Source organism: Protopterus annectens, chromosome 2.part2 (assembly GCF_019279795.1).
Source record: "Protopterus annectens isolate FY-2018-M chromosome 2.part2, PAN1.0, whole genome shotgun sequence".
Classification (NCBI taxonomy): Eukaryota; Metazoa; Chordata; order Ceratodontiformes; family Protopteridae; genus Protopterus; species Protopterus annectens.
In genome coordinates, this window is record NC_056730.1 from 406,455,494 (window position 1) to 406,479,559 (window position 24,066).

A 24,066-nucleotide genomic window follows, 5' to 3' on the forward strand; every position below is an offset into this window, starting at 1 on the left:
GAAAATGGAGGACAAGGCTAAGTCTATGCAAACTGTTAAGGATTTTTGCAGGTGCAGCCTCAAGTTTAGTAGAAATTGGCCTACTAAGGGATGGACTTATCCTGCTTATGATTCCCAGTCTAGGGGTAGGTCTAGACGTGGTAGGGGCAGAGCTCAAGGTTCTTTTAGGCCTAGGACAGGTAGTTCCCCTGCTCAGACTTCTGGTGAGGGCAGGGGTCAGTCCTTTCGTAAGCAGACCCAATGACCTGCCTTTTCAGCTGCCAGTACATTCTCGCCTGGCAGCACCTTTGGGAGGAAGGCTGTCTCTTTTCAAAGAAAATTGGGATTTAATTACCCAAGACAGATGGGTTCTGGATATCATTCACCACGGTTACAGGTTTTATTTCCATACCATGCCTCCTTTCAAAGGCATGCCAGACATTCCTCCTCTACAAAGACAAGAGGCTCACAAGCAAATTTCTCTGTTGCTCCACATAGGGGCCATTCAGCCAGTTTCTGTGCCAGAAAGGGGCCTAGGATTTTATTCTCGCCTGTTCCTAGTACCGAAGAAGGGGAACACGTGGAGGCCAATTTTGGATTTATCTATCCTCAACACTTATCTGGACATTCCCAAGTTCAAAATGTTGACGTTACAACAGCTTTTACCTCTGCTGGGCAAGGATCACTGGATGGTAACTTTAGATCTCAAGGAAGCTTACCTTCATGTGCCTATAAGACTAAGTTGCAGGAAGTATCTGCGTTTCGAGCTGGAAATTCTCATTATCAGTTCTCTGCATTGCCCTTTGGCTTATCCACTGCGCCCAGAGTATTCACAAAGGTTCTGGCTCCAGTGATAGCTTACTTCAGGCTAAAAGGAATTCAAATCTATCCTTACTTGGACGACTGCCTGATTCTAGCTCAAGAAAAGGAAGACCTTCTACAGCATTTGGATTATGTCATAGCAGTGCTAAGATGCCTAGGGTATTCTGTGAACGAAATAAAGTCCAGTCTAGTACCCTCTCAAGACATGTGCTTTCTGGGTGTGAGACTGAATACAGCAGCCCAGATGGCCTTTTTAACCCCGGACAAACAAAAGAATCTTTCCAGTTACTTCCATCAACTATCTCTTCAGTCCGGGCTGACTGCAAGGACAGTCCTTCAAGCCTTAGGGTTCATGGCATCTTGTATTCTGGTGCTTCCCAATGCCAAACTGCATATGAGGAAGCTGCAATGGTATCTCAAAATGTATGGACACAGCACTGCCAGGATTTGGACACTGTCATTCAAATAATACCTTGCATTCAAAAGGAATTTTTGTGGTGGGCTCAGGAATGTCACCTAAACAAGGGACTCTCTGTGACCCGGCCAGAGGCGAGTCAGATTCTAACGACAGATGCCTCAGACATTGCTTGGGAGCTCATCTAAATGGAAAGTGGATACAAGACAAGTGGCCTGCCAGACTACAGCATCTACATATCAACATGAAAGAGATGTTAGCAGTCCAGTTTGCATTAATGGCTTTCAAGGAGTTACTTCTTCCAGGGCAGGTGTTGATTCTAACAGACAACACAACTGTCATGTGGTACATCAACAAACAAGGGGGAACACATTCTTACCCATTGTGCAGGCAAGCAATGATTTTATGGGAGACTGCGCTCAGCTTGCAACTAACTCTTCAGGCAAGGTTTCTGCCGGGAGCACAGAACTCCTTAGCAGATGTGTTAAGCAGACAAATCATGGATCCCCACGAGTGGAAACTGGATCTTCATATATTTCAAAAATTGACAGTGTCATGGGGAACTCCAGACATAGATCTGTTCGCTTCTCCACTAAACCACCAGCTGCCAAAGTTTTGCACAAAGAGGTTTCATCACACAGCTTGGAAAGTGGATGCTCTTTCTTTCAGTTGGAAAAATCTTCATGTGTATGCTTTTCCACCTCTGCCTCTTCTCCCAAAGGTGCTTCTAAAGGTCAGACAAGACAAGCCAAGGATGATTTTAATAGCTCCAGATTGGCCTCGGCAGCACTGGTACCCATTACTGAGGAGTCTGGTAAGGAAGCCTCCATGGCCTTTACCCTTGATTCCACACCTGTTGTCTCAGAGGGACGGTCACCTGCTCAATGTCAAGCTTCAATCTCTTCATCTAACAGCCTGGCATATTCTGTTTTGAAAGACAGCAGGTCTCAACTTCCTCAACAAGTTTTAAATGTGATTATGGAAGCCAGAAGACCTAGTACAAGGAAAGTGTACGCAGGAAAATGGAAGAGATTTTTATTTTGGAGTGCAGCAAACAATTTGGAGATTTCTGAGCCTAATTTGAGTGTGGCTCTTCAATATCTTACTGAGTTATTGGACAAAGGTTTGTCTTTCTCTTCCATTAAGATTCATGCTGCAGCAATTTCAGCTCACTATGATTGTGACCCACCATTGTTTTCGCATCCTTTGTTCAAGCAATTTCTTAGAGGGGCAAAGAATATAAGACCCCAATAGAGCTCCTACTCCTGCTTGGGATCTCAATTTTGTGTTGGAGACACTTACTCTACAACCTTTTGAGCCTGCGGCTACTGCTGAATTGAAATATTTGTCATGGAAGACTGCTTTTTTGTTGGCCATTACTTCTGCAAGAAGGGTTTCTGAGTTGCAGGCCCTTATGGCGGTAGAGCCTTTTTTGATTTTTCATAAGGATAGGGTATCTTTACGTACTAATCTTTCCTTTATGCCTAAGGTGGTTTCTAGTGTGGCTTTAAACCAAACTATTCATTTGCCTACTTTTTATGCAGATCCCCAAAATAAAGGGGAAAAGATTTTGCACACTTTAGATGTACACAGGCAATTGCGTTATTATTTGAGCAGGACTAAGGATTTTAGGCAGTCTCAGCAGTTGTTTGTTTCTTTTGCTTTGGGTTCAGGGCAAGCCTGTGTCAAAACAAACTATTTCTAGGTGGATTGGGTTTTGCATTGCATTTTGTTATTCCCATCATGGCAAGGAGATTCCAGCTGGAATTAGGCCTCATTCCACTAGGGCTACTGCCACTTCTACAGCATTTCTAAGGGGTGGCCACTAAGGATATTTTGGAGGCAGCTACTTGGAGTTCAGTGCATACTTTCTCTAAGCATTATCACCTTCCTCTCTACTCTAAGTCTAGGGCTGGTTTTGCCACAGCTATTTTGCAAGGCATGTTGTCAGTTCCTGCTTCCTTATGATTTGCCAGCCTCCCTTACCTCTGCTTTGGGATTCTACCCAATAGTTAGGACTGCAGCAATGTGGAATGAAGAACATAGTACAGTTTTGTACCTACCATAAATGTAGATGTTCGAGGATCCACATTGCTGCAGTCCAATTTACCCTCCCTCCTTCCCCTCTGTGTTTAAGGGTGGTTGTGTAGGTGAGGTTATATTCTGGTAATTTTGTATATATTGTACATATTTTTGGTGCAGGTATGTTTGGAATTTTTGGTTTTGGCCTTAGCTTTTCAGGGTCTTCTGACATCTGGGGCAAGAAAAGACTGAGGATATGACGTTGGTCATGCGCATTAGTACCCTGACGTACTGACGCCAGTCTAATGCGCCCTGACCGACGTCAGCCATATACTTTGGTATTCGGGCCGACTGGACAGCGGACTACCCAATAGTTAGGACTGCAGCAATGTGGATCCTCGAACATCTACATTTATGGTAGGTACAAAACTGTACTTTTCACTGTTGCAGTCATTACATTTGGGTTATCTGCTTGCAGTAACCCTCATTCGGCCTGATTAACAAAGTCTTGGGTCCTGCGTCGGTTGCTGTCCCTTCTTCCATGACATCATGTCATCAGGGGTATAAAACACGCAGCCGACGCCATTACATCAGTCTTTCTTGCCGTGTGGTGCCCGAAGCAGAAGCATTTCGCAAGTGCCAGTCGGCTGACTCCTGAAATTTTCATTTTCGAGTTTCAGAGCCGAAGTCTTCAACTAAAGCTAAGTACCCCGTTGGGGAAACTTTTTCTTGCTCCTTACCGATACCAGTAAAAGTTAATAATTGCATTACTTGTGGAAAGCAAATACCTCATAAAGATTTTTATTCATACTGTATTCCTTGCCTAGGCCCTGACCATGACGTACCTTGCTGTCGGTTTTGTGCTTTATTTAATCAGCTCACTATCCGTCGTCGGTATATTTTTCGCCTCTAAATATTTCGGTTCTCGTTTTAATTATCCAGAAATGTTGTCGGTTAGCCACCTGACTACCGGGATTCCAAAAAAATACAAAGATAAAGACAGAGACAGGCCGCCAAGGTCCAAAATTGCCGACAACGCTTCTCCTAAGCCAGTCGCCAGTTTGCCGGTACTCGGTGAGGCGCTTTTGCAGCCCCTGATAACCCGCTACTTCTAATTTGCAGGCTTCTACTGAGACCCATTCAGAGTCCGGTATGCTGTGAGATCCTTCAACTATGGAACCTGCGGACGTCTCTACCTTGGATGGGTCTGGAGCCGCTGTGCAGGCACCGGCTTCTGAGGGTGTATTCAGGCCTATGGACTTGCATATTAAACCGACACCTCCTTCTTCATTTAGGCCTAAATCTCGAACCATGCCTAAAAAAATGACGCCCAGGCCGCATGCTCAGGCCTCTATGCCTAAAAAGCAAATGATAAGAATGGCTGAAGATCTTAAAACTCTAATCAAGGGAAGCGTACCTCCCCCTTCTAAGAGAACTAGGACTGAAGTTGTTTATGAATCTTCTGACCAGGTTTCTGATTTTTCTGATTCTTCTGATGATCTGGATTTGCCCTTATCAACTTATGAGGATTCTGATGCAGAGGACTGTATTCCCTCTGCTTCCCCTGCAGAGGATTTTTCTTTTGGTGAAACCTTACATACTCTAAGGGAACATTTCCACTGGGAAAGCCAGGATTTTTCTGATTCAAAAAAGAGGCTTAGGGATTTCTTACTCCTGCCTCAGCATAGGCCTTTAGCTGTTCCTCCTGTACTAGACATTGTTGAAGATGCTTTTTTGGAATCTAGTCTGGCCCCTGATTCTTTGCCTCCTGCTCCCAGAAAACCTGACAGATATTACAGGGTTCCTGATTCACACAAGTTCCTTTTTAAAAATCCTATTGCAGATCCAGAGACTGTTTCACAGGGACCCAAGGGTGTTAAGGCTTCTACTGCTAAAAATCCTACCCCTTCTGATAGAGACTCCAGTGCGCTGGATAGATGGGGTAAGAAGGTTTACACTTCTGCAACCTTGGCCATTAGGGCTTTAAACTGCCAGTTTCATATGTTAAAGTATCAGCAACATGTTATTGGATTGCATAAACAGAAAATGATGTTGATTCCTGACTGTGCGGAAAATAAAGAATTACAGGATTTAATGCATTCTGCTGAACAGGTTGGAAAACATACTTTGCAATGTGGATTTAATTCATTAGAGGCCTCTTGCAGGGCTGCTCTTACTGGGTCTGTGCTCAGAAGGCATGCTTGGCTTAAGGAGCAATCTTTGCCTGATCAGGTTAAAGCAAAGGGAGTCTTGCAGAAGATACATACGCTTCAAAGCAGGCTACATGCACTATCAGTTCTCTGCACTGCCCTTTGGCTTATCTACTGCACCCAGGGCATTCACAATGTGCCTAGCTCCAGTCATTGCATTTTGCAGGCAAAGAAATATTCAAATATACCCATATCTGGATGATTGTCTAAGATTGTCTAATCCAGGCAGAAAGCCAGGACATACTTTTGAATCATCTGGCCTTTGATCAAAGGGTACTGACTTGTCTCTGGTACACCATAAACGAAAAGAAATCACAACTGGTACCCTGTCAACAAATTATATTCCTGGGAGCAAGCTTGAATACAACTTTCCAGATGGCTTTCATCACGCCAGAGAAAAGGATTCATTTGACAACCTTCTTCAAACAAGTGGCCACAAAAACCCTGTTATCTGCAAGGCAAATACTGCAAGCCTTGGGGTTCATGGCCTCCTGCATTCTTCTAATTCCATATGCAAGGCTGCATATGAGGAAACTGCAATGGTATCTCAAAAGCGTATGGTGTCAACATTCACAGGATCTAGAAGCAATGATTCCTATCAAACTTTGCCTACGCCTAGAGTTCCTTTTGGTAAGAGGCCTGCCACCAAAACAGGGGACTACCATTCACACTACCCCCTGCCGCCCAAACCTTAACAACAGACGCATCAGACTATGCATGGTGGGCTCACCTGGCAGGGAAGTGCATTCAGGGCAAATGGAACCCAAATCACATGCACCTACACATAAATCAAAAGGAAATGTTAGCTGTACAGAATGCTCTGACAGGATTCAAGGGCCACATTCTTCCAGGACAACTAATGGTAAAGACGGACAACACCACGGTCATGTGGTACATAAACAATCAGGGGGTTACACACTCTTACCCCCTCTGCAGACTGGCCATGGCATTGTGGAACACAGCCTTGAGCTACCAAGTGAATCTACAAGCTCAATTCCTGCCAGGAAAACTAAATACACTGGCAGATGGACTAAGCAGAAACCTCATGGACCCACATGAGTGGAAACTGGAGCCAAGGATTTTCAACATGTTGACAAGCAAATGGGGGAGCCCAGATATAGACCTGTTTGCCTCCCCCCAGAACCATCAATTGGACACATTTTGCACAAGGATTCCCCACAAACTAGCTTGGAAAATGGATGCTCTATCCTTCAGCTGGAAAACCCTATCAGTTTATGCCTTTCCTCCTGTGCCTCTGCTGTCCAAGGTACTACTAAAGATCAAACAGGACAAGCCAAGGACAATTTTAATTGCACCAGACTGGCCACGCCAGCACTGGTACCCCCTCCTGCGCAGTGTGTCATGCTTGGCCCCATGGCACCTGCCTCAGACTCCTTTCCTGTTGTCTCAGCAGGAGAACCAGATTCTGCACACTCAGCTGCAAACCCTGAACCTAGCTGCCTGGCTAATTACCTAATCTCTCCTTTACCACCCCTCAGTAAATTAGTGATGGATATAATTTTAGAGGCTAGGAGGCCTAGCACTAGAAAATCTTATGCTGAAAAATGGAAAAGATTCTGTGCCTGGAACCAATCTCAAGGGATGAACACAGCAGCACCCAATTTACCTCAGATTTTACAATCACAGATGCATCAGACTATGCCTGGGGTGCACACCTGGACAGCAAGTGCATTCAGGGCCAATGGAGCCCAAATCAAGTATATCTGCACATCAACCAAAAAGAGGTGTTAGCTGTTCAGCACACCCTGACAGCTTTCAGACCCCTACTCTCCCTGGGGCCTCTGCTGATCAAAACAGACAACACCACGGTGATGTGGTATATCAACAAGAAGGAAGGAACTCACTCTTATACTCTCTGCAGGCTTGCCATGACCTATTGACATACAGCCGCAGCCATGCAACTACACTTGTTAGCACAATTCCTGCCAGGCTGTCTAAACTCTCTGGCAAACAACCTTAGCAAAAACCTGCTAGGTCCGCACGAGTGGCAGCTAGACTAAGGAACCTTCACCCTTGTAACCCAGAAATGGAACACCCCGAAGGTAGACCTCTTTGCCTCCCACTCCAATCTTCAGCTCAGCAATTTCTGCACCAGGGAACCTCACAGCAAGGCCTGTAAAGTGGATGCTCTATCCTTCCAGTGGGTCAACCTCTCAGTCTATGCATTTCCCCCTTTACCACTCATTTCAAGGGTACTGCTCAATATAAGGGAGGAAATACCGAGGACAATCCTGATTGCCCCAGACTGGATATGGCAGCACTGGTACCCACTGTTGCACAGCCTGTTATCCCTGCCACCATGGCACCTACCTCAGATCCCAACACTCCTGACCCAGAGGAATGGAGTATTCATGGATCCCCACAATTGCAGACCCTCAGCTTGGCAGCCTGGCTTATTCCCTGACCTCTCCTCAAGCTGCCAGTCTAAGCAAACATGGGGCCAGACGCCTCAGCACTAGAAAGTCTTATGCTGACAAGTGGAAAAGGTTTTGCACCTGGATCCAGACTAAGACAGCCAGAATGGTACAGCCTACCCTACCTCTCATCCTGGATTACCAGGCAGATCTACTGCACCAGGGTCTTTCCTTCTCTTCTCTTCTATTAAAATTAATACCTCTGCCATCTCTGCTCATTTCAGCACAGAGCCACCTCTTTTCTCGCACCCTGTCATCAAACAGTTCCTAAGAGGGGCTAACAACTTGAGGCCACCCAGCTTGGGACCTAAACTTTGTGTTGGAAAGGCTCACCCTGCCCCCCTTTGAACCTGCAGCTTCAGCAGAGTTAAAATTTCTCTCTTGGAAGACCGCCTTGCTTCTGGCCATCACTTCAGCTAGAAGAGTATCAGAGCCACAAGCACTTTTGGCTGTAGAGCCATTCATCATTTTCCATGCTGACAGAGTCTCCCTCAGGACTAACTCATCCGTCATGCCAAAAGGGGTGTCCAGTGAAGCTCTCAACCAATCCATTCATTTGCCCACCTTTTTCCCTAACCCACAAAATAAGGGGGAAAGGATTTTGCACTCTCTAGATGTGCATAGACAGCTCAGATTCTACCTAGACAAGACAAAATCTTTTAGAAAAACTGATCAATTGCTAGTCGGCTTCCTTGCAGGAGCAGAGGGCAAGGCCATATCCAAACAAACAATTTCCAAATGGATAGTACATTGCATCCATTTCTGCTACAAACAGCATGGAAAACCTCCCCCCAAGGGGGTCAGGGCACATTCGACCAGAGCAAGCTCCACCTCTGCAGCTTTTCTCAGAGGGGTCCCCACCAGGGACATCCTGGAGGCTGCAACATGGACTTCTGTTCATACTTTCACCAAGCATTACCACCTGCCTGTCTTCTCCAAATCCAGGGCAGGCTTTGCCACTGCAGTCTTGCAGGGCATCCTAGCCAGCCTCCAGTCTTCTTGACTGCCTCCACCCTTTTCTTCAGCTTTGGGAATCAACCCAAATGTGATGACTGCAACAGTGAAACACGAAGAACATAGTACAGTTGTGTACACTTACCATAAATGTAGATGTTCGAGTGTATTCACTGTTGCAGTCCTGGTTTCCTGCCCTCCATCCCCCTTGTCTCTCTCTCTCTTTCTTTCTCTCTCTCTCTTTCTTTTTCTCATTTTCCTCTCTCTCTCTCTTTCTCTCTCACTTCCGTATTGGGGGCTCCTAACAGGGCAAAAAAAACCTGATGTAATGGCATCGGCCTGTTTTTACGCCACTGACAACCTGACGTCAGTCCTGGAGCGACAGCAACTGACGCAGAAATACTAAGTCTCTGGTATTTGGGCTGACTTGAGAGCTACCCTGGCAGGGATAACCCAAATGTGATGACTGCAACAGTGAATACACTTGAACATCTACATTTATGGCAAGTGTACACAACTGTACTTTTTACAGAGATGTGTTTCTGAACATTGTCCATCAGTTTTGTTCTCCTCAAGTAGATCTCTTTACCTCCTCTCTGAACAGACGACTTCCTCTATTTTGTGCCAGAGTCCCAGGTGGATGCTCTCTCTTTTTCTTGGAATGGGATGTTTCTTTATGCTTTCCCTCCCCTTCCTGTCATTCCAAAAGCCCTGGTCAAGATAAAACATGATGCTTACAAACTCTTGTTGTTGACTTCATTTTGGCCCAGACAGCATTAGTTCCCTGTTCTGCATCTTGCCAAGGGCAATCATCACAAGTTACCTCATAGGGTGGACATCACACAAAACAAAATAACTCTCATCCATCCCCACCTGTCCACTCTTCAACTGATATTGTGGGTGATAAAGTTTTGATCCCCTACAGACACATTTTTTGTCAGAACATGCTTCAGGTCCTGTAGGAGGACAGGAAACCCACTACTAGAAAATCTTACTTATTCAGCTGGAAGAGGTTTTTCTGTTTGGTGTCTTTCTCCTAAACTGAATCCACTTACTGTGGATGTTCCTTTGGTTCTCTCTTATTTGTATGAATTGCTCAATGTTGGATTGGCATATTCTTCTATTAAGGCCCACCTGTCAGCTATCTCCACTTATCTGCCTTTGACTGTCCCTTTAGCCTCTAGATTTGAGACCAAACAGTTTCTTAAATGCATCCTTCACATTAGGTTTCCCAGGAAGCCTGTCTCTCCTTCCTGGGAACTTAATTTTGCATTAGAAAAATTGATTCAGGCTCCTTTTGAGCCTGTTGCATCGGCTCCTTACAGCATTGTTCTTGGAAGACTGTTCTTGTTCTGGCCCTTACTTCTGCCAGATGGGTGTCTGAGCTACAAGCCCTTATAGCTGTTCCTCCTGTTTTAGTTTTCCATAAGGACAGGATGTTCCTTCGTACCAATTCTTATTTATGCCCAAGGTGGTTAATGAGTTGTCTCTTTAACCAGTCTATTCATTTGCCCACTTTTTTCCCTTCTACAGAGTCTGCAAGTGAGAAAGGTTCTCCGAACTTTGGATTTGCATAGACAACTCTGGTATTATTTGGATAAAACAAAAGCTTTTCATAAATAATAACAGCTTTTTGTTTCTTTTTATCCTAGGTCTTTAGGTTTGGCTGTTTCCAAGCAAACTATTTCTTCTCAAATATCTAACGCTATCTCTTTTTTTGCTATTCTTTTCATGGGAAGAGCCATCCTTCATCTGTTAAGGCTCATTCCACTAGGGCTGTGGCTTCTTCTTCTGGTATTTTTTTTCAAGAGTTTGGATACTAATTATGTTCTTGAGGCAGTGACCTGGACTTGCATGCATTCATTTGCTAAGTTGCATGTGATTTCTAGGGTAGAGCTGGTTTTGCCAGAGTCCATTCTCCATGACTTCCTAAGGATTCTGCTGGCCCTTCCTCATCCCAATCTTCTTGAGCTTTTACATCCTCTATTGTCAAGAGTACTGCATCAGTGATACGTACCACAACAGTAGATGCCTTTCTCTTCACTATTGAAGTATTCGCTCCCTCCCTCTCCCCCCCCCCCCCCCGGTCCTTTTTTTTCTTCTGGATGTTCTTATTACCTTTTTTTATCCTTAAGACTGTCGTTTCTACTGAGGCTTTTCCATTCTGTGGGTGGTACATCCAGATGTTGCCTTTATTCCCTACACTGTGCGTGGGTAGCATACATGTGATATATGGCGTTCCCTTTACAGTCAGAAGGTTTTGGTATACTGGCCAGATGTCAGGCTGCCCTTGGCAGAGGATCCCTAGGGTAAAAAATGCTTCAACATTGAAGAGAAAAACATCTACTGTTATGGTAAGATTTTACACAACTGTACTTTCTCCTATTTTTTATCCAGCCATCCTTTATTCCTCATAAGCTTTGGGAATCACTCAACAGCTTGGAATAGTGCAAAAGTAATCTAAAGAAGGAAATGGCATAATTCTGTAAAAACTTACCATAAATGTAGATGTCCTACTGATTATGTTGCAATATTCTTTCCTACCTTACCTTACCCCATTTTTCTTTTCTTCCTTTCTTTTTCTCATCCACTGAGGTGGCCTGCTGTGTTGTTGTCTCTCACCTCTTAGCTGACTAGTTTGTTTACTTTCTCAGGCCTCTAAAGGCTTAGTGACTTGGAGGTAGTCTAAGGATTTACTCTCATGTATCCTCTTATGTATCCTTATGCTCACAGACTTAGGTCATACATTGGTTGTATGGCTCCATAAAAATTTTTAGCTGTGGTACCCTGAACAGATGTCCAGGTTATTTGGCAAGATAACCCAACAGTTTGTAATACTGCAATAGTGATCAGTAGGAATCTACTGTTATGGTAAGATGTCCTTCTGTTCTCATGTTGCAGTATTCATAACCTTTGGGTTAACCTCTGCCTAGCAACCCGAACGTGTTACCAGTATATAAAACCTTTAGTCACTGCAAGGTACGTGGGATGTCTGATGTTGGCCGTAGGGTGCATGGGCCATAAAAGTGATGTCTGCACATACCTTCCTCAGAACTTCTCTGCCACCAGTCGAACATAATCTCATCCTGCCGTCGGATCCTGCAATTTAAAGTTAAGTATCCCATTGGGGCCTTTTTCTTGTTTTTTGGTTGCTGCATGCCTGCCAAGGTTCATTCATGTCATTCAGAAAAGGAAGGTGTAAGTGTGGACATCAGATACTTCATAAGGACGCCCACGACCTGTGTCTGTTCTGCCTAAGACCCAACCATGACCATCAGGCCTGTACGATTTGTCAAGCCTTCATCCCAAAGACTCTTCGCAGCCACCTGCACGCCCTTAATATCTGTCTAGAGAACCAACGACTCAAACTTCTTGCTCTTATGATGGAAGGGTCGTCCGGCCATACCATCAAGCCACCAAAAATGAAAGACAAAGTTACCAGGCCTGAGACTACTGCTGTACCGCTTCCACATGATGTTCCTCCTGTGGCTGAGGTACACCTGGAAGAACATACGGAACCAGCCAACTCTGGTATGGTGGATACCATTCCAGAGGCCACAAAACCATGGTCTTAAAGCTTGTCCGTTGAGGTAATAGAGACATTGGGTGCTGACAATGAGGGTAAACCTCAGCTTGCTGTGGACGTCCTGGCCGATCCTTACACCGTTAGCGAGGCTTCTGAACTTAGGCCCTCCTTAGGGCCTACACCCTCTAGGCCTGTTTCTTTTTTAAAAAAAGAAACAGAAAACCAACAATGTGACTTCACTTCCTGAGAGCTTGCCTAATTGGCAAGCTTTCTCTCAGTGTTTGTTCAATGCCTTTATGGCCCTTAGGCCTTCCATGACTGCTTGTCCTCCGGCTGCCCCTCCTGTTTTCAGCCCTAGGCCTTAGACTGTAGAACCTCTTACATTAGAGGCTGAAGACTCTTCAGATTCCTCTTCAGAGGATTCTTTGTCTTATGCTTCACAAATGCCTTCCCTGCTAGGATATGTCTCTCGGATGAGAGAGTTTTTCAAATGGAACTCCACAGAAATGTTTGAAGTCCAAAAGAGGTATTATGATCTCCTACAAATGGATACCCCTCCACCTTCTGCCATTCCATCAGTCCTACCAGCCTTCTTAGACGCATTTTCTGCAGCTTCTAAAAATCCTGAATCCCAACCCCCTGCTCCTAGACCTGACAGATTGTATAAGATCCCAGAAGGGGTGAAATTTCTAATAAAATGCCCCGCTGCAGGTCCTGGTATGATTTCTGTCTCTGCAGACAAACCCTCTAGACTGCTACCCTCTACCTCTCTCCTTCCTTCTGATAAGGACAGCAAAACTATGGAGAAAATTGGCAAGAAGGTGTGCACCTCTGCCACTTTGGCATTTAGGGCCATCAACTACCAGACACATATGTCTAAGTACTCTCTGTCCCTTTTAACTCAGGCTTCAAAACGATTGGATACCTCAGTGATAAAGTCACAAATCTCTAACCTGATCTCTTTGTCCTCACAAGTGACAAGACATTCTATCAAATGCAGTTATGATGTTGCAGAGGCCTCGGCCAGATCTGCAGCCTCTGTCTCAGTGCTCAGAAGATGCTCTTGGTTGAGGCTTCAACTGCTACCCGACGATATCAAGGCTGAACTTCTAGATGCCCCCCCCCCCGGACAATACTGCCTTGTTTGGGGCCTAAGTGGCAGAACTTTTCAAAACCCTTCAACAGAAGGGGAAAGAACTACAGGACTTGAAACATTTGTTTGTGTCACCAATTCCTAAATTCCACAGAAATTATCCTACTAAGACCCAATTCATTAGAAAACCTTCTGCTCCTCCTCCTCTTATTACAGGCAAAAATAGTTCCAAAAAGCCGCAGCCACCTTCCAAGCCTGCCCAGACACCAACCCAGAAACCTCTGTGACTACCTGCCTCCTTCTCCTCCCCCCTCCAGATCCTATACCCCTTTCCCAGAGACTCTCTGTCACTGTCTCCCTTTCTGGAAAAGCATTACCTCAGACAAATGGGGCTTGTCAATCACAGAAAAGGGTTACTTCATGACTTGGGCCATTCCTTCACTATTAAGAGGCATGCCACAGCCACCAAAGGACCAGCTGTGCCTGTTCCAACCAGTCTTGAACAGCCTCCTCTCTCAAGGGACTATCCAACCAGTCCCTGCATCAGAAAAGGGAAATGGCTTTTACTCCAGACTTTTCCTGGTCCCAAGAAAGGGCGGCCCATCGAGACCCATCCTGGATCTCTCTCACCTCAACTCTTTTCTTCAAGTACCCATCTTCTGCATGTTCATGCTTCAGACTCTATTTCTACTGCTAATGTCACAGTTATTTTTGACCACCTTGGACATCAAAGATGGCTACCTGCATATCCCCATCCGGCCCAAATACAGTAAGTTCTTACGCTTCTCTGCGAGTTCCTCACATTTTCAGTTCTCTGCTTTACCCTTTGGGCTATCTACTGTTGCTAGGGTATTCATCAAGTGTCTGGCACCAGTGGTAGCCTATTGCAGGGTTCTAGGGTACAGACTTTACCATACATGGATGACCTCCTGATCCAGGCAGATTGTCTGGAGATAGTTCTGGAGGTTACTGTAACAGTCATTTCTGTTCTGCAGTCTCTGGGTTTCACCATCAACTTCCCCTTATCCAACCTAAACCCCTCCCAGGACCAAGTCTTCCTGGGGTGCAGAATCAGGACAGACGTTATGATGGCATTCCTCCCACCCCAAAAAGTGCAAAGCCTGAAGGAATACCTGTTGTCTGTCATTCATGCCCCTGCAATGACAGCAAGTGAATACCTCAGACTCTTAGGGCATATGGCTTCTACAGTCACCATGTAGCCACTGGCAAGACTCCACATGAAGAAATTTCAGTTGTACCCGAGGTCCACATGGATCCAGCATTCCCACCCCTTGGACCATACCATTCCCTTCCTACCAAGCCTAAGGAAGGAGATCCTTTAGTGGCTGGATCAAGTCTCTCTGAACCCAGGACTTTCCTTACAACCCCTAACTCCAGTCCAGAAAATTTTCACAGATGCTTCAGACCTGGGCTGGGGAGCTGCTGTGGGCAACCTGAAGGTGCAAGGCACATGGACAGACCCCTACAAGAGGGAACACATTAACATCAGGGAGATAAGGGCTGTCATCTTGGAACTGATGGCCTTCCAAGATATTCTGAAATAAGGACCCCCCTAAAGTTGCTCACAGACAACACTACTGTTTGGTATGTGAACAAACAGGGGGGATCAAGATCTTAGTTGCTATGCAGACTTGCACTCCAGGCCTGGGAATTGGCGGTCCAGCATGGAGTCATTCTACAGGTTGTCTGTATTCGCACAGCTCAGAACCCTGTGGTGGACATCTTGAGCAGGTCCACGTCACAATTCCATGAATGGATGCTACACAGGGATGTGTTTCTGGACATAGTCCACAGGTGGGGGACACCACAAATAGATCTATTTGCCTCCCCTCTGAACAGACAACTTCCACAGTTTTGTACCAGGCCACCCAATCTAGTTCAACCTAGGCCACCTAGTGAGGATAGTGGATGCCTTCTCTATCTCATGGATGTTTCTGTACGCATACCTCCCCCCCACTCTTACAAAAATTTCTAATGAAAATTCAGCAGGACAGCCAAAATCTTGCTGGTGATTCTCTTTTGGCCAAGACAGCACTGCTTCCCCCTCCTTCTACATTTAGCCAAGGCCATTTCCACTGCCATAGGACCTGAACTGGGTGTTACAGAAGCTCACCAATGCTCCATTTGAGCCAGCAGCTACAGCCTCTTCAATGTACTGCACTTCTGTGCTTTTGGTGGCCCTGACATCAGCCAGGAGAGTATCAGAGCTCCCGGTCCTCAAGGTCACCCCACCCTTTTTAATCTTCCACAAGGATAGGGTAACCCTATGGACTAATCCGTCATTTATGCCTAAGGTGGTCAATGAGCTGTCCCTGAACCAATGTGTCCACCTCCCCACCTTTTTTCCATAACCCCAGAATGACAGTGAGAGAGTCCTGCATTCCCTTGATGTTCACAGACAACTAAGATTCTACCTAGATGAGACCAAATGCCTTAGGAAATCAAAGCAACTGTTTGTCTCATTTCACCCCAGGGCTCTGGGAAAAGCTGTGACAAAGCATACTGTTTCTACCTGGATTTCCAAAGCCACCTCCTTTTGTTATACCTACCATGGTAAATACCTGGACTCTAACATAAAAGCCCATTGCACTATGGCCATGGCCTCCTCTGGAGCAATTTTCAAGGGGCTGGACACTGCCTCTGCTCTAGAAGCAGCTATCTGGACATCTGTCCATACCTTCACCAAACACTACAAACTGGACCACATGTCCAGATCTAGAGCAGGTTTTGCTAGGGCAATCCTGCATGGATTTTTGGAAAATGGTTCCGAGCCACTCTCCACTTCTCCCCTTTGAGCTATGGCATTCACCCAAAGGTTATGAACACTGCAGCATGAGAATAGAAGGACATAGAATAGTTGTGTAAAATCGTACCATAACCATAGATGTCCTTCTCTTCCATGTTGCAGTATTCTATCCCACCCTCCTACCCCCTGAATAAAAAAAGCACTTTGCGATTCAGGACTTGTGCAGTTATTCTGGGACTGGGTCCGACTGGGCCATTCATTTCTGAGGAAGGGTATGTGCAGACGTCACTTTTATGGCCGAGGCACCCTACAACCATTGTCAGAGTTCTCAAGTACCTTACAGTGACTAAAACTTTTGTATACTGGCCAGATGTTTGGGTCACTAAGCAGAGGCTAACCCAAAGGTTATGAATACTGCAACATGGAAGAGAAGGACATCTATGGTTATGGTAAGATTTTACACAACTGTTCTTTCTTACAGTTGTGTAAGTTCTTGCACAGCTGTACTTTACAGTTAACTTTTTGTTTAAGGTTATTTGGTTATCCTACTTCCCTTCCTGCTTTACCTACTTTCTATCCTCGCCTCTCTTTAATGTCTTAACATGCTAATGTCCTTTCTTTATATTCTTACGACCTATTACTTATTTTGTTATATACTTTTCATGTATCATTATGTAACCTGCACATTAGGACTCTCTTCTGTCTTGTATATAATGTATGGTCAACTTTATTGCTTGCCTTTATATTTTGCTCATTTTTCTTTTATTGTATTTCTCATACTGTACTACATTGTTATTATCTTAATATTTATAACCATTGTTCAGTTTTTTTTTAATTCTGCTTAATGTGTATTGTGGAGCTTTTCTTCCTGGGCCTCTGCTGAAAATGGGCTCATACCCAGTCGGACTTTCCTGGTAAACAAATGTCAAATAAATATATACAACTTGGGGTTCTAAACTGATATGTGTTAAAAGGTATTTTATATTGTGATAAGGCTGATGGAAGATTGTTGAAAAATCTTTTTTTATTGCATCCTTACATCTTTTACTGGACTTTTTTGTAAGATTTACCATAGATGGGCAGGTATTTGTAGGGTATATCTTATGGGAAAATATATATAGATTTTTTGGACTGACATGAATATATTAAGTAAAACTATCGATAATATGATCTGGAACTGAATGAGTATTGCAATAAGATTAATTTGTAGAAACTTACTGTTACAGTTGTCGCTCCTGCTAGGAAAGATTGATGTGAGCCGGAGAACATTATGTCTCAATACTTTTATATTAAACCATGGATTAACAAATGTTTTGCCAGTAGAACTCTTTCTGAAAGGCAGAACAGTGTTGAGAATGATTTTGAACTTCAGGATTTTTATGGAGATGATTATTGCTAAAACTGCCAGTTAAAGGACAAAGGTGATATAAATAGTTTCTGAATGATTATGCATAATTTAAAATGTTGAAGGATTTTTATACATGCTTATTTTGATTATGGTAGACATCAGTTCTTTCAGAAATGCTTTCAAAGACATTTTCCTATCCCCCCCTTTCCAAACAGTTTGTTTTCATATGGTTGGTACAGCAGAGCTGAAATTCAGGATATAGACTTTCTGGATAGAATGTTAGTTTCTGCATTATAGATACTTTGAAAATATGTTGTGTTGCAATATTATGCAACCAACCATGGGGTGTACAACATGTTTTAGCTCAGTTAAATAAATGGTTATGCTATAAAGGTTGGGGGGGGGGGTAACTTAACAGACTAGTACATGCTGTTAATAAGCTTGTCACTTTTCTGTGCATATGTCCCATTTATTATGTTTATTTTGTTTTTGATAAGTGCTGTGAGATCTTTCATATCCACTTATACTACCACTGATTCAAGCAGATGGGACCAAGGTTTAATGCAATATTTATTTATAAAATGGATCCCTTTATAAATGAACAAAAATCAATGGGAATTTCCAGATTTAACAGGAAAAATTGCTTTGATGTTTTGTCATTTTAGTATTAGATTGGGTGCTTGCAAGATCCATACATCTGAGAAACCACTGCAGTGTCTGTATCTTATACTTTAGCCTTTTTGTATCTAACTGCTTTCATGTTTTTTTGTTTGTTGAAGCATTTAAGTCAACATCTCCATGTGCTGAGCAATTTGCAAAAGAGAACTAGGACTTGAATAGCAAATGTTGACTATTTTTTCATTCGTTTGTTATCTACAGAGTCAAAGTACCACACTATTGCTCTTCATGAAACACTGGCAATTTTGCATAGTTTGGAAGTGAAATTGTTGGTATTTCGAATTTATTTTTGCTATGTGTTGATAAGCAGAGATGTTCATTTTCCTTTTTTTCCCTTTTGAGGTGGAAGAAAGCTCGTAGTGAGGGGTATCGTGCTGAGATGTCTTATTGTAGGAAACATTTTCTGAGCAGAACAGCCTTGTTAACTATTGAGGTATGTTTTTCACAAACTGATTAGTATACAGGATTTTTCCTTTTTTTCCCCCCAGCATATTGCCTTCACATAATTTTGCATGCATTCATTATGTTGACATTGTTTCATCACCTGTCTCATTCCCCACTGCATTATTCCCTTCTTGTTATCATAATAATATTAATACCCATTAATTAAACAGGTAGGGTCCAGTCCCTTTCAGAGATGACCTGGTAGCAATGTCTTTTTAAGTGACTTGCTCAAGGTCACACACTTGACAAATGAGGACTTTGGGAATCAAACCCCATACCACAAAAACTGCAGTTCAGAACCTTAATCTTCTGCACGATCTTGATGCAGTTTTCAGGATGGGACTAGCCATTCAAGAGCTGTTTTAGAAACTGCCAGCCAGTGAAAAGGCAGGATGTGCAGTAAATTGGGTTACTATATAAGTAGAGAGAACAGGATAACAGTTTCACTGTGTGGATACTGCTGTTTTGCATCTGGTGTTTCTCCTGCATCCTACTGTTTAGCACATCACTGCTATTGATCCAATGCCAGGAGCGAGTTTGGTCAAGATGAGGCCATAATACATCCTCTCATCAGATGTTTTGCATTGCAGTGTGCTTGTTTTGTACTGCACTAGCAATTCACCAGTTTGTGAACTATCAATTTTTGTCTGTATTGGGTAGGACCATGAAACCATTAAGGAAACTCCCTGCATTCTTAGAGCAGAGAGCACATCAAAACTAGGTTTTTAAGAATATTTTTTTCCTCGTGTCTGTATCTGAGTCTGTATCTGAATGCCTATATGTCAAGCAAAGTTCTTCATTAGCACTCTTCAAGAAAAATCTTGATAATTGGATGGGAAATAGGAAATACATCCCGGGGATCCTTTCTGTGTCTGTGCTGGACAGTGGCACAGGAAAATAACTTTCTTGGGTGGTGTACGCCAGGGAACCTTGTTGGCTAGGCTTACGTAGGCCCTTGGGCCGATAGCCTAGTACCTACCTATGAACCTTAATTCAAAAATTACAACATAATTTGCTGTGTTATGTACCAGTAGTTCACCCAGAAAGTGGGAAGAAAAGGGTTTTAATGTTTTTGTAATGTGAAGTGATTTCTGTAGTTTTGAAATATTATAGCAAGCTGTTTTATATATGAGGTAAAAGTTTTGGGCTTTTGTTGCCATCTGCTTAATATTTGTTTACTGTACAAGTCTTCTTCCACACCTGTTTTGTTTTGATTTTAAGGTCTCCAGCAACATATCTTAACCTTATCAGTAGATCTCAGAACAGGCAGGGCTTTCCCTTAGCAATCAGATCTGTAGTGAGATGCAGGCAAAGAATGATCCACAAAAAAGGACATTGTTAGTGATTTTTCAATATTTCAGTAGACCATGACCCAGATTAGAGTTACTAGGGTGCACTGCTGAGTCATGCCCTAGAGTGGTGTCTTTTGGCATTTGCTTATTGACTGTGACTATAACCTTGCCAGACTCGGGCTTAGATGGCTAGAGCCTTCCTGTGAACTCAGCATGGTGGGTATCACTTGCATTGCCAGCATGGTGGTAGTCATGATGAACAAAAATTAATTTAACCTAGACCCTGGCACTGGAAATTGTCTTTTTGGATATAAAGAATCTCAGTTGCAGGGAAGAAGTCTGAGCTGGGGTAATAGGTATAAAAATACACAGATGCACTCAAACTCACTTCTGTGCCCAATGATGTGTGAAGGAGCTCGCTAGGGTCTAGACATGGGCTTCTTTGCATTTGTAGTATTTCTTTGTGAACTAGAGGGCTGCCTCAGTGGGACTGTGAGTCAGTGATGAGAAACTCTGCTGTTTGTACTTGCTAACTAAACAGATATACAAAGTAACAATAAAAAAATCTTATAAGGGGAAAAGTTAAACCATGTTTAATAGTTTCTCACAAAAAATATATCCATTAAGGTTTAACTGGCATCAGTAACAGTCCTATTAACTTTTGTGAGCTGTTAGCGGAGGTTCCATTTTTTCTAGTGCACATACCCATATTGACCAGAACTGTCCCACCCTGCTTTGTCAGCTTTCAGTCTGACTGAAGCATCATTAATTACATTTTAAAATGCAGCCCTGTGTTCTGTTCAGATGTTATAGATTTTATTTTTATATGGTTTGACCAGGGAAAACCTTATATGTGATTTGCAAATATTTTCAAAAATGTGTGATGTTATTTAAGAAGGGAGTGTAAGGGGTTGCCTTCCAGAGACATGTAGTTGAAACAGAAACGGTGACTTATTTTACACTTCAGTATTTTTAAGGTCATCTGTCCATGTTTTGGTACTACAGTTCATCAACACACTCATAATCCACCCTTGTGGCCTAATGTGGCTTTGTGTGTATCCAAAATGGAACCATGGCCTTAAGCTGAAACCTGTTTAAGGATAAGATTCCTTATTTAAGTTTGGGAGGCTGTGTGTTTAAATTTAGAGACCTTACAATTTCTGCAGAAGATTTTTCTGTATTATTTATTTTTGTTTACCAGGGCAAAGCACTGATGAAAAATTACTAATTGCAGGTTCAACCATGGTTGCATTGTACAACATCATAGAGAGTATATAATAAAAATTATGACACATTATGGAATATCATTCCAGTCAAGGGTTGTCATTAAATAATACATTTAATTTAGAAAAAAATGTAACTGAGCTAAGTAATATAATGCTATTTACATATTTACACAGTAGATTAATGGCAGGTTACAGTGATCTTAAAACAAAAAGAGGTAAAGCAGGGATGTAGTTGTATGTTAAAGATTTAGTTAGATTACAGTTTTCAGTTAGTTTAGTTGCAGTTTAAAAGCTTTACATTGTGATTTCTCATCATCTTGGCTTGGTGTGATTTAAGAATTTTCTTTGCAATCATGGTTCTTTTGAGTGCAGCTGAGATCTTTTTTTGTGTTCTGGTTTGGACTTAATTTCAGAACCCAATTAACCTTCTGTTTTGAAAAAAAAATAGTAAGTACAGGGTAAAGCAGTGTGGCCCTCTATGACCCCCAACTGTGCTAAATAGGATTGGAAGAATGTGAAAGCTTTTTTGGTGTATGGTAGTAGCTTTTTTACCACAGTTGTTAATATTTGTTGTGTTTTATCAATTATTTACTTTTTATTTGGTCTAGTACAGAAACAGGTTTGGTTTATGTCTTGTGTTTGAATGTTACCACCACCATCACAGACTCATAGATATTACAAGGCCATTTAGTCTTTTTTTACCCAACAAACATCTTTATTAAATTTTCACTCATGACATAGGCAATCTCACATTTATACAAATGAAAAACAAGCAACATGACACTTTAGTATTTGCAAACATTATACATCACTTATAATCTATTCAGTCGTCGTCAATTAAGCATTGTATGGCTCATTTAAATCCTGCCTCTTAAACCTTGTTCCTGCTCTGCATATATTGTTCCCATAATTCCCATTTTTTTTCCTATGTAGTTTGCTCCCTCCCTTTGCTAAAGATCCTAATTCCAGTTGTTTTATCTCTGTTACTATATTCACTACTTCTAGTAAAGTTGGTCTAGACTTTGATTTCCATTTTCTATTAATTGTTTTTTGGCAGCCACCAAAATTAGACTCGGCAAGGCATTACTATGTCTAGGCAATTCCAATTCTGTATCATAACTAAAAAAAAAAAATCATCTCCTAAGTCAATCCAATCTGCTTACCCAGCATGTCCTTTAGAGCAGTCTGCAGGGAATCCCTAAAGTCTGCCAGTTCATTACACTCCCAAAAACTATGTTCTCAGCCACCTCTTTTTTGCCCATCACACCTCCAATGCTTGCTAGCCATCTGAGGAAAAATTCTTTGGAGTCTACATGGGGTATAAAAATACATATGTAAATACTTCCAGTCAAAGATCCTAAATTTTCTAGCCTTTGTTGCACATTTGGGAGATGTACATATATCCTCAGATTGTCTCTTTGTGAATTGCTTATCCAGTCTCTCTTTCCAATCCTTTCTAAGTTCCTCTGATTGATTCTTATAATTATCATGCAGTATTTTATATGCTTTACCAATTATTCCTTTTTTAACTGCAGCTTCTGTCCTAGATTGTATTAGAAACTCTACCAGTGCTGGTCTTTCATTCAGGAGCCCCCTATTTCTTTCTGTTTGCCAATACTCTGATATGAATCCTAGACAGGGAAGGCAATCTCTAACCTGCAGTCCAAGTAAATTCTTGGCCTCTTCCCATTCTATTACCTTTTTCTTTCTAGTTACTTGCACCCAATACCTTGGTTCCTTTGCCAGTTTTCTCCAATAAATTCCAGCTCCCTGTTGCTAGTATCCCTGACCACAGTCATTCCCATCAGCAAAATCTCATTTCTTCATTCTTGTGCTGGTTTGGTTCTTAGAATGCTCCCTGCTATTTTATGAATAGCATACTCTGTATGATTGTCATTGTTCTTTTAAGAGTCTGCATCCAAAATCCCAGTCTCTCCTTATTTCTTGAGCTTCCTCCCTGTGTCAGCATCATGCCTTTCCACTTTGAATTATAGTTTTCTGCTTGTGCTATGTAAAAGTGCCTTAACTGTGTTGTTCTAAAATGCCCCCTCAAATTGGGTAATCCTAGTCCGCCTTGTTCTATTAGAAGAATCATCTTATCCCACTTGACCCTTGCTGTCTTCCCTTCCCAGATAAAATCCTTCAACTCTTTTTTTAATTGCTATCCACAGCATCTCCTCTGGTTGATAAAAGTATGTCTGTCCTTTGTATAAGACTAAAGGGACTAAAAACATTTTAATGGCTTGTATCTTAGTATCCCTATCCATATAACAAAGCTTTCAATTTCTCATTTTTTGTATTATCTTCTGTTTAGTCTCTTCCTACATATCCTTAGCTGCCACAGCAAAGTCATTTCTAATCCATCCATCCTAAATACTTAATTTTATCATGTCCCCATAAATATGGATACTGTTGGACCAATTTCTGTGTGGGTACATAATTTACCACTATTGCCTTTGTTTTAGCTTCATTAATTTTGTATCCTGAGAAGATTTGAAACTGTCTTAAAATGTTCCACAACACTGTAATGTCCCTATCTGGTTTTGTTCATGGGTTCATACTAGGCTAACTGCCCTAGGGCATTTATAAGCCTAGCCAGAGTGTGTTTGGCTTTCGCCACCCATTTTAAATTAATTGTGCTATGCCCTTTTTCGAGGTTAGTATACTGTGCCTCTGTCTAACAGTGACACAGAAGTGATACCTGGGGTAAACCTATGATCTCCCATCCACTCATCAAGATTCCTCTTGAAGAGAGTCAATGAGGGACTCTGCCTAACCTGGACTGGGATTTTATTCCAGAGTGAAGGGAGCCTCTGGGTTATGAATCTGTCCCTCCAGCATGTCCTATTTATTTC

General features: G+C 42.6%; 1 protein-coding gene across 1 annotated transcript in view; it reads left to right on the forward strand.

Annotated features, from left to right (window-relative positions):
• The window catches only part of DHX29 (DExH-box helicase 29), a 1,644,099-nt gene that overhangs the window by 1,432,675 nt on the left and 187,358 nt on the right, over window positions 1-24,066 (forward strand). Inside the window, exon 24 of the mRNA XM_044064425.1 lies at window positions 18,592-18,682. Within this exon, the coding sequence (XP_043920360.1) occupies window positions 18,592-18,682 (91 nt within the window). The remainder of the gene's footprint in view (window positions 1-18,591; window positions 18,683-24,066) is intronic.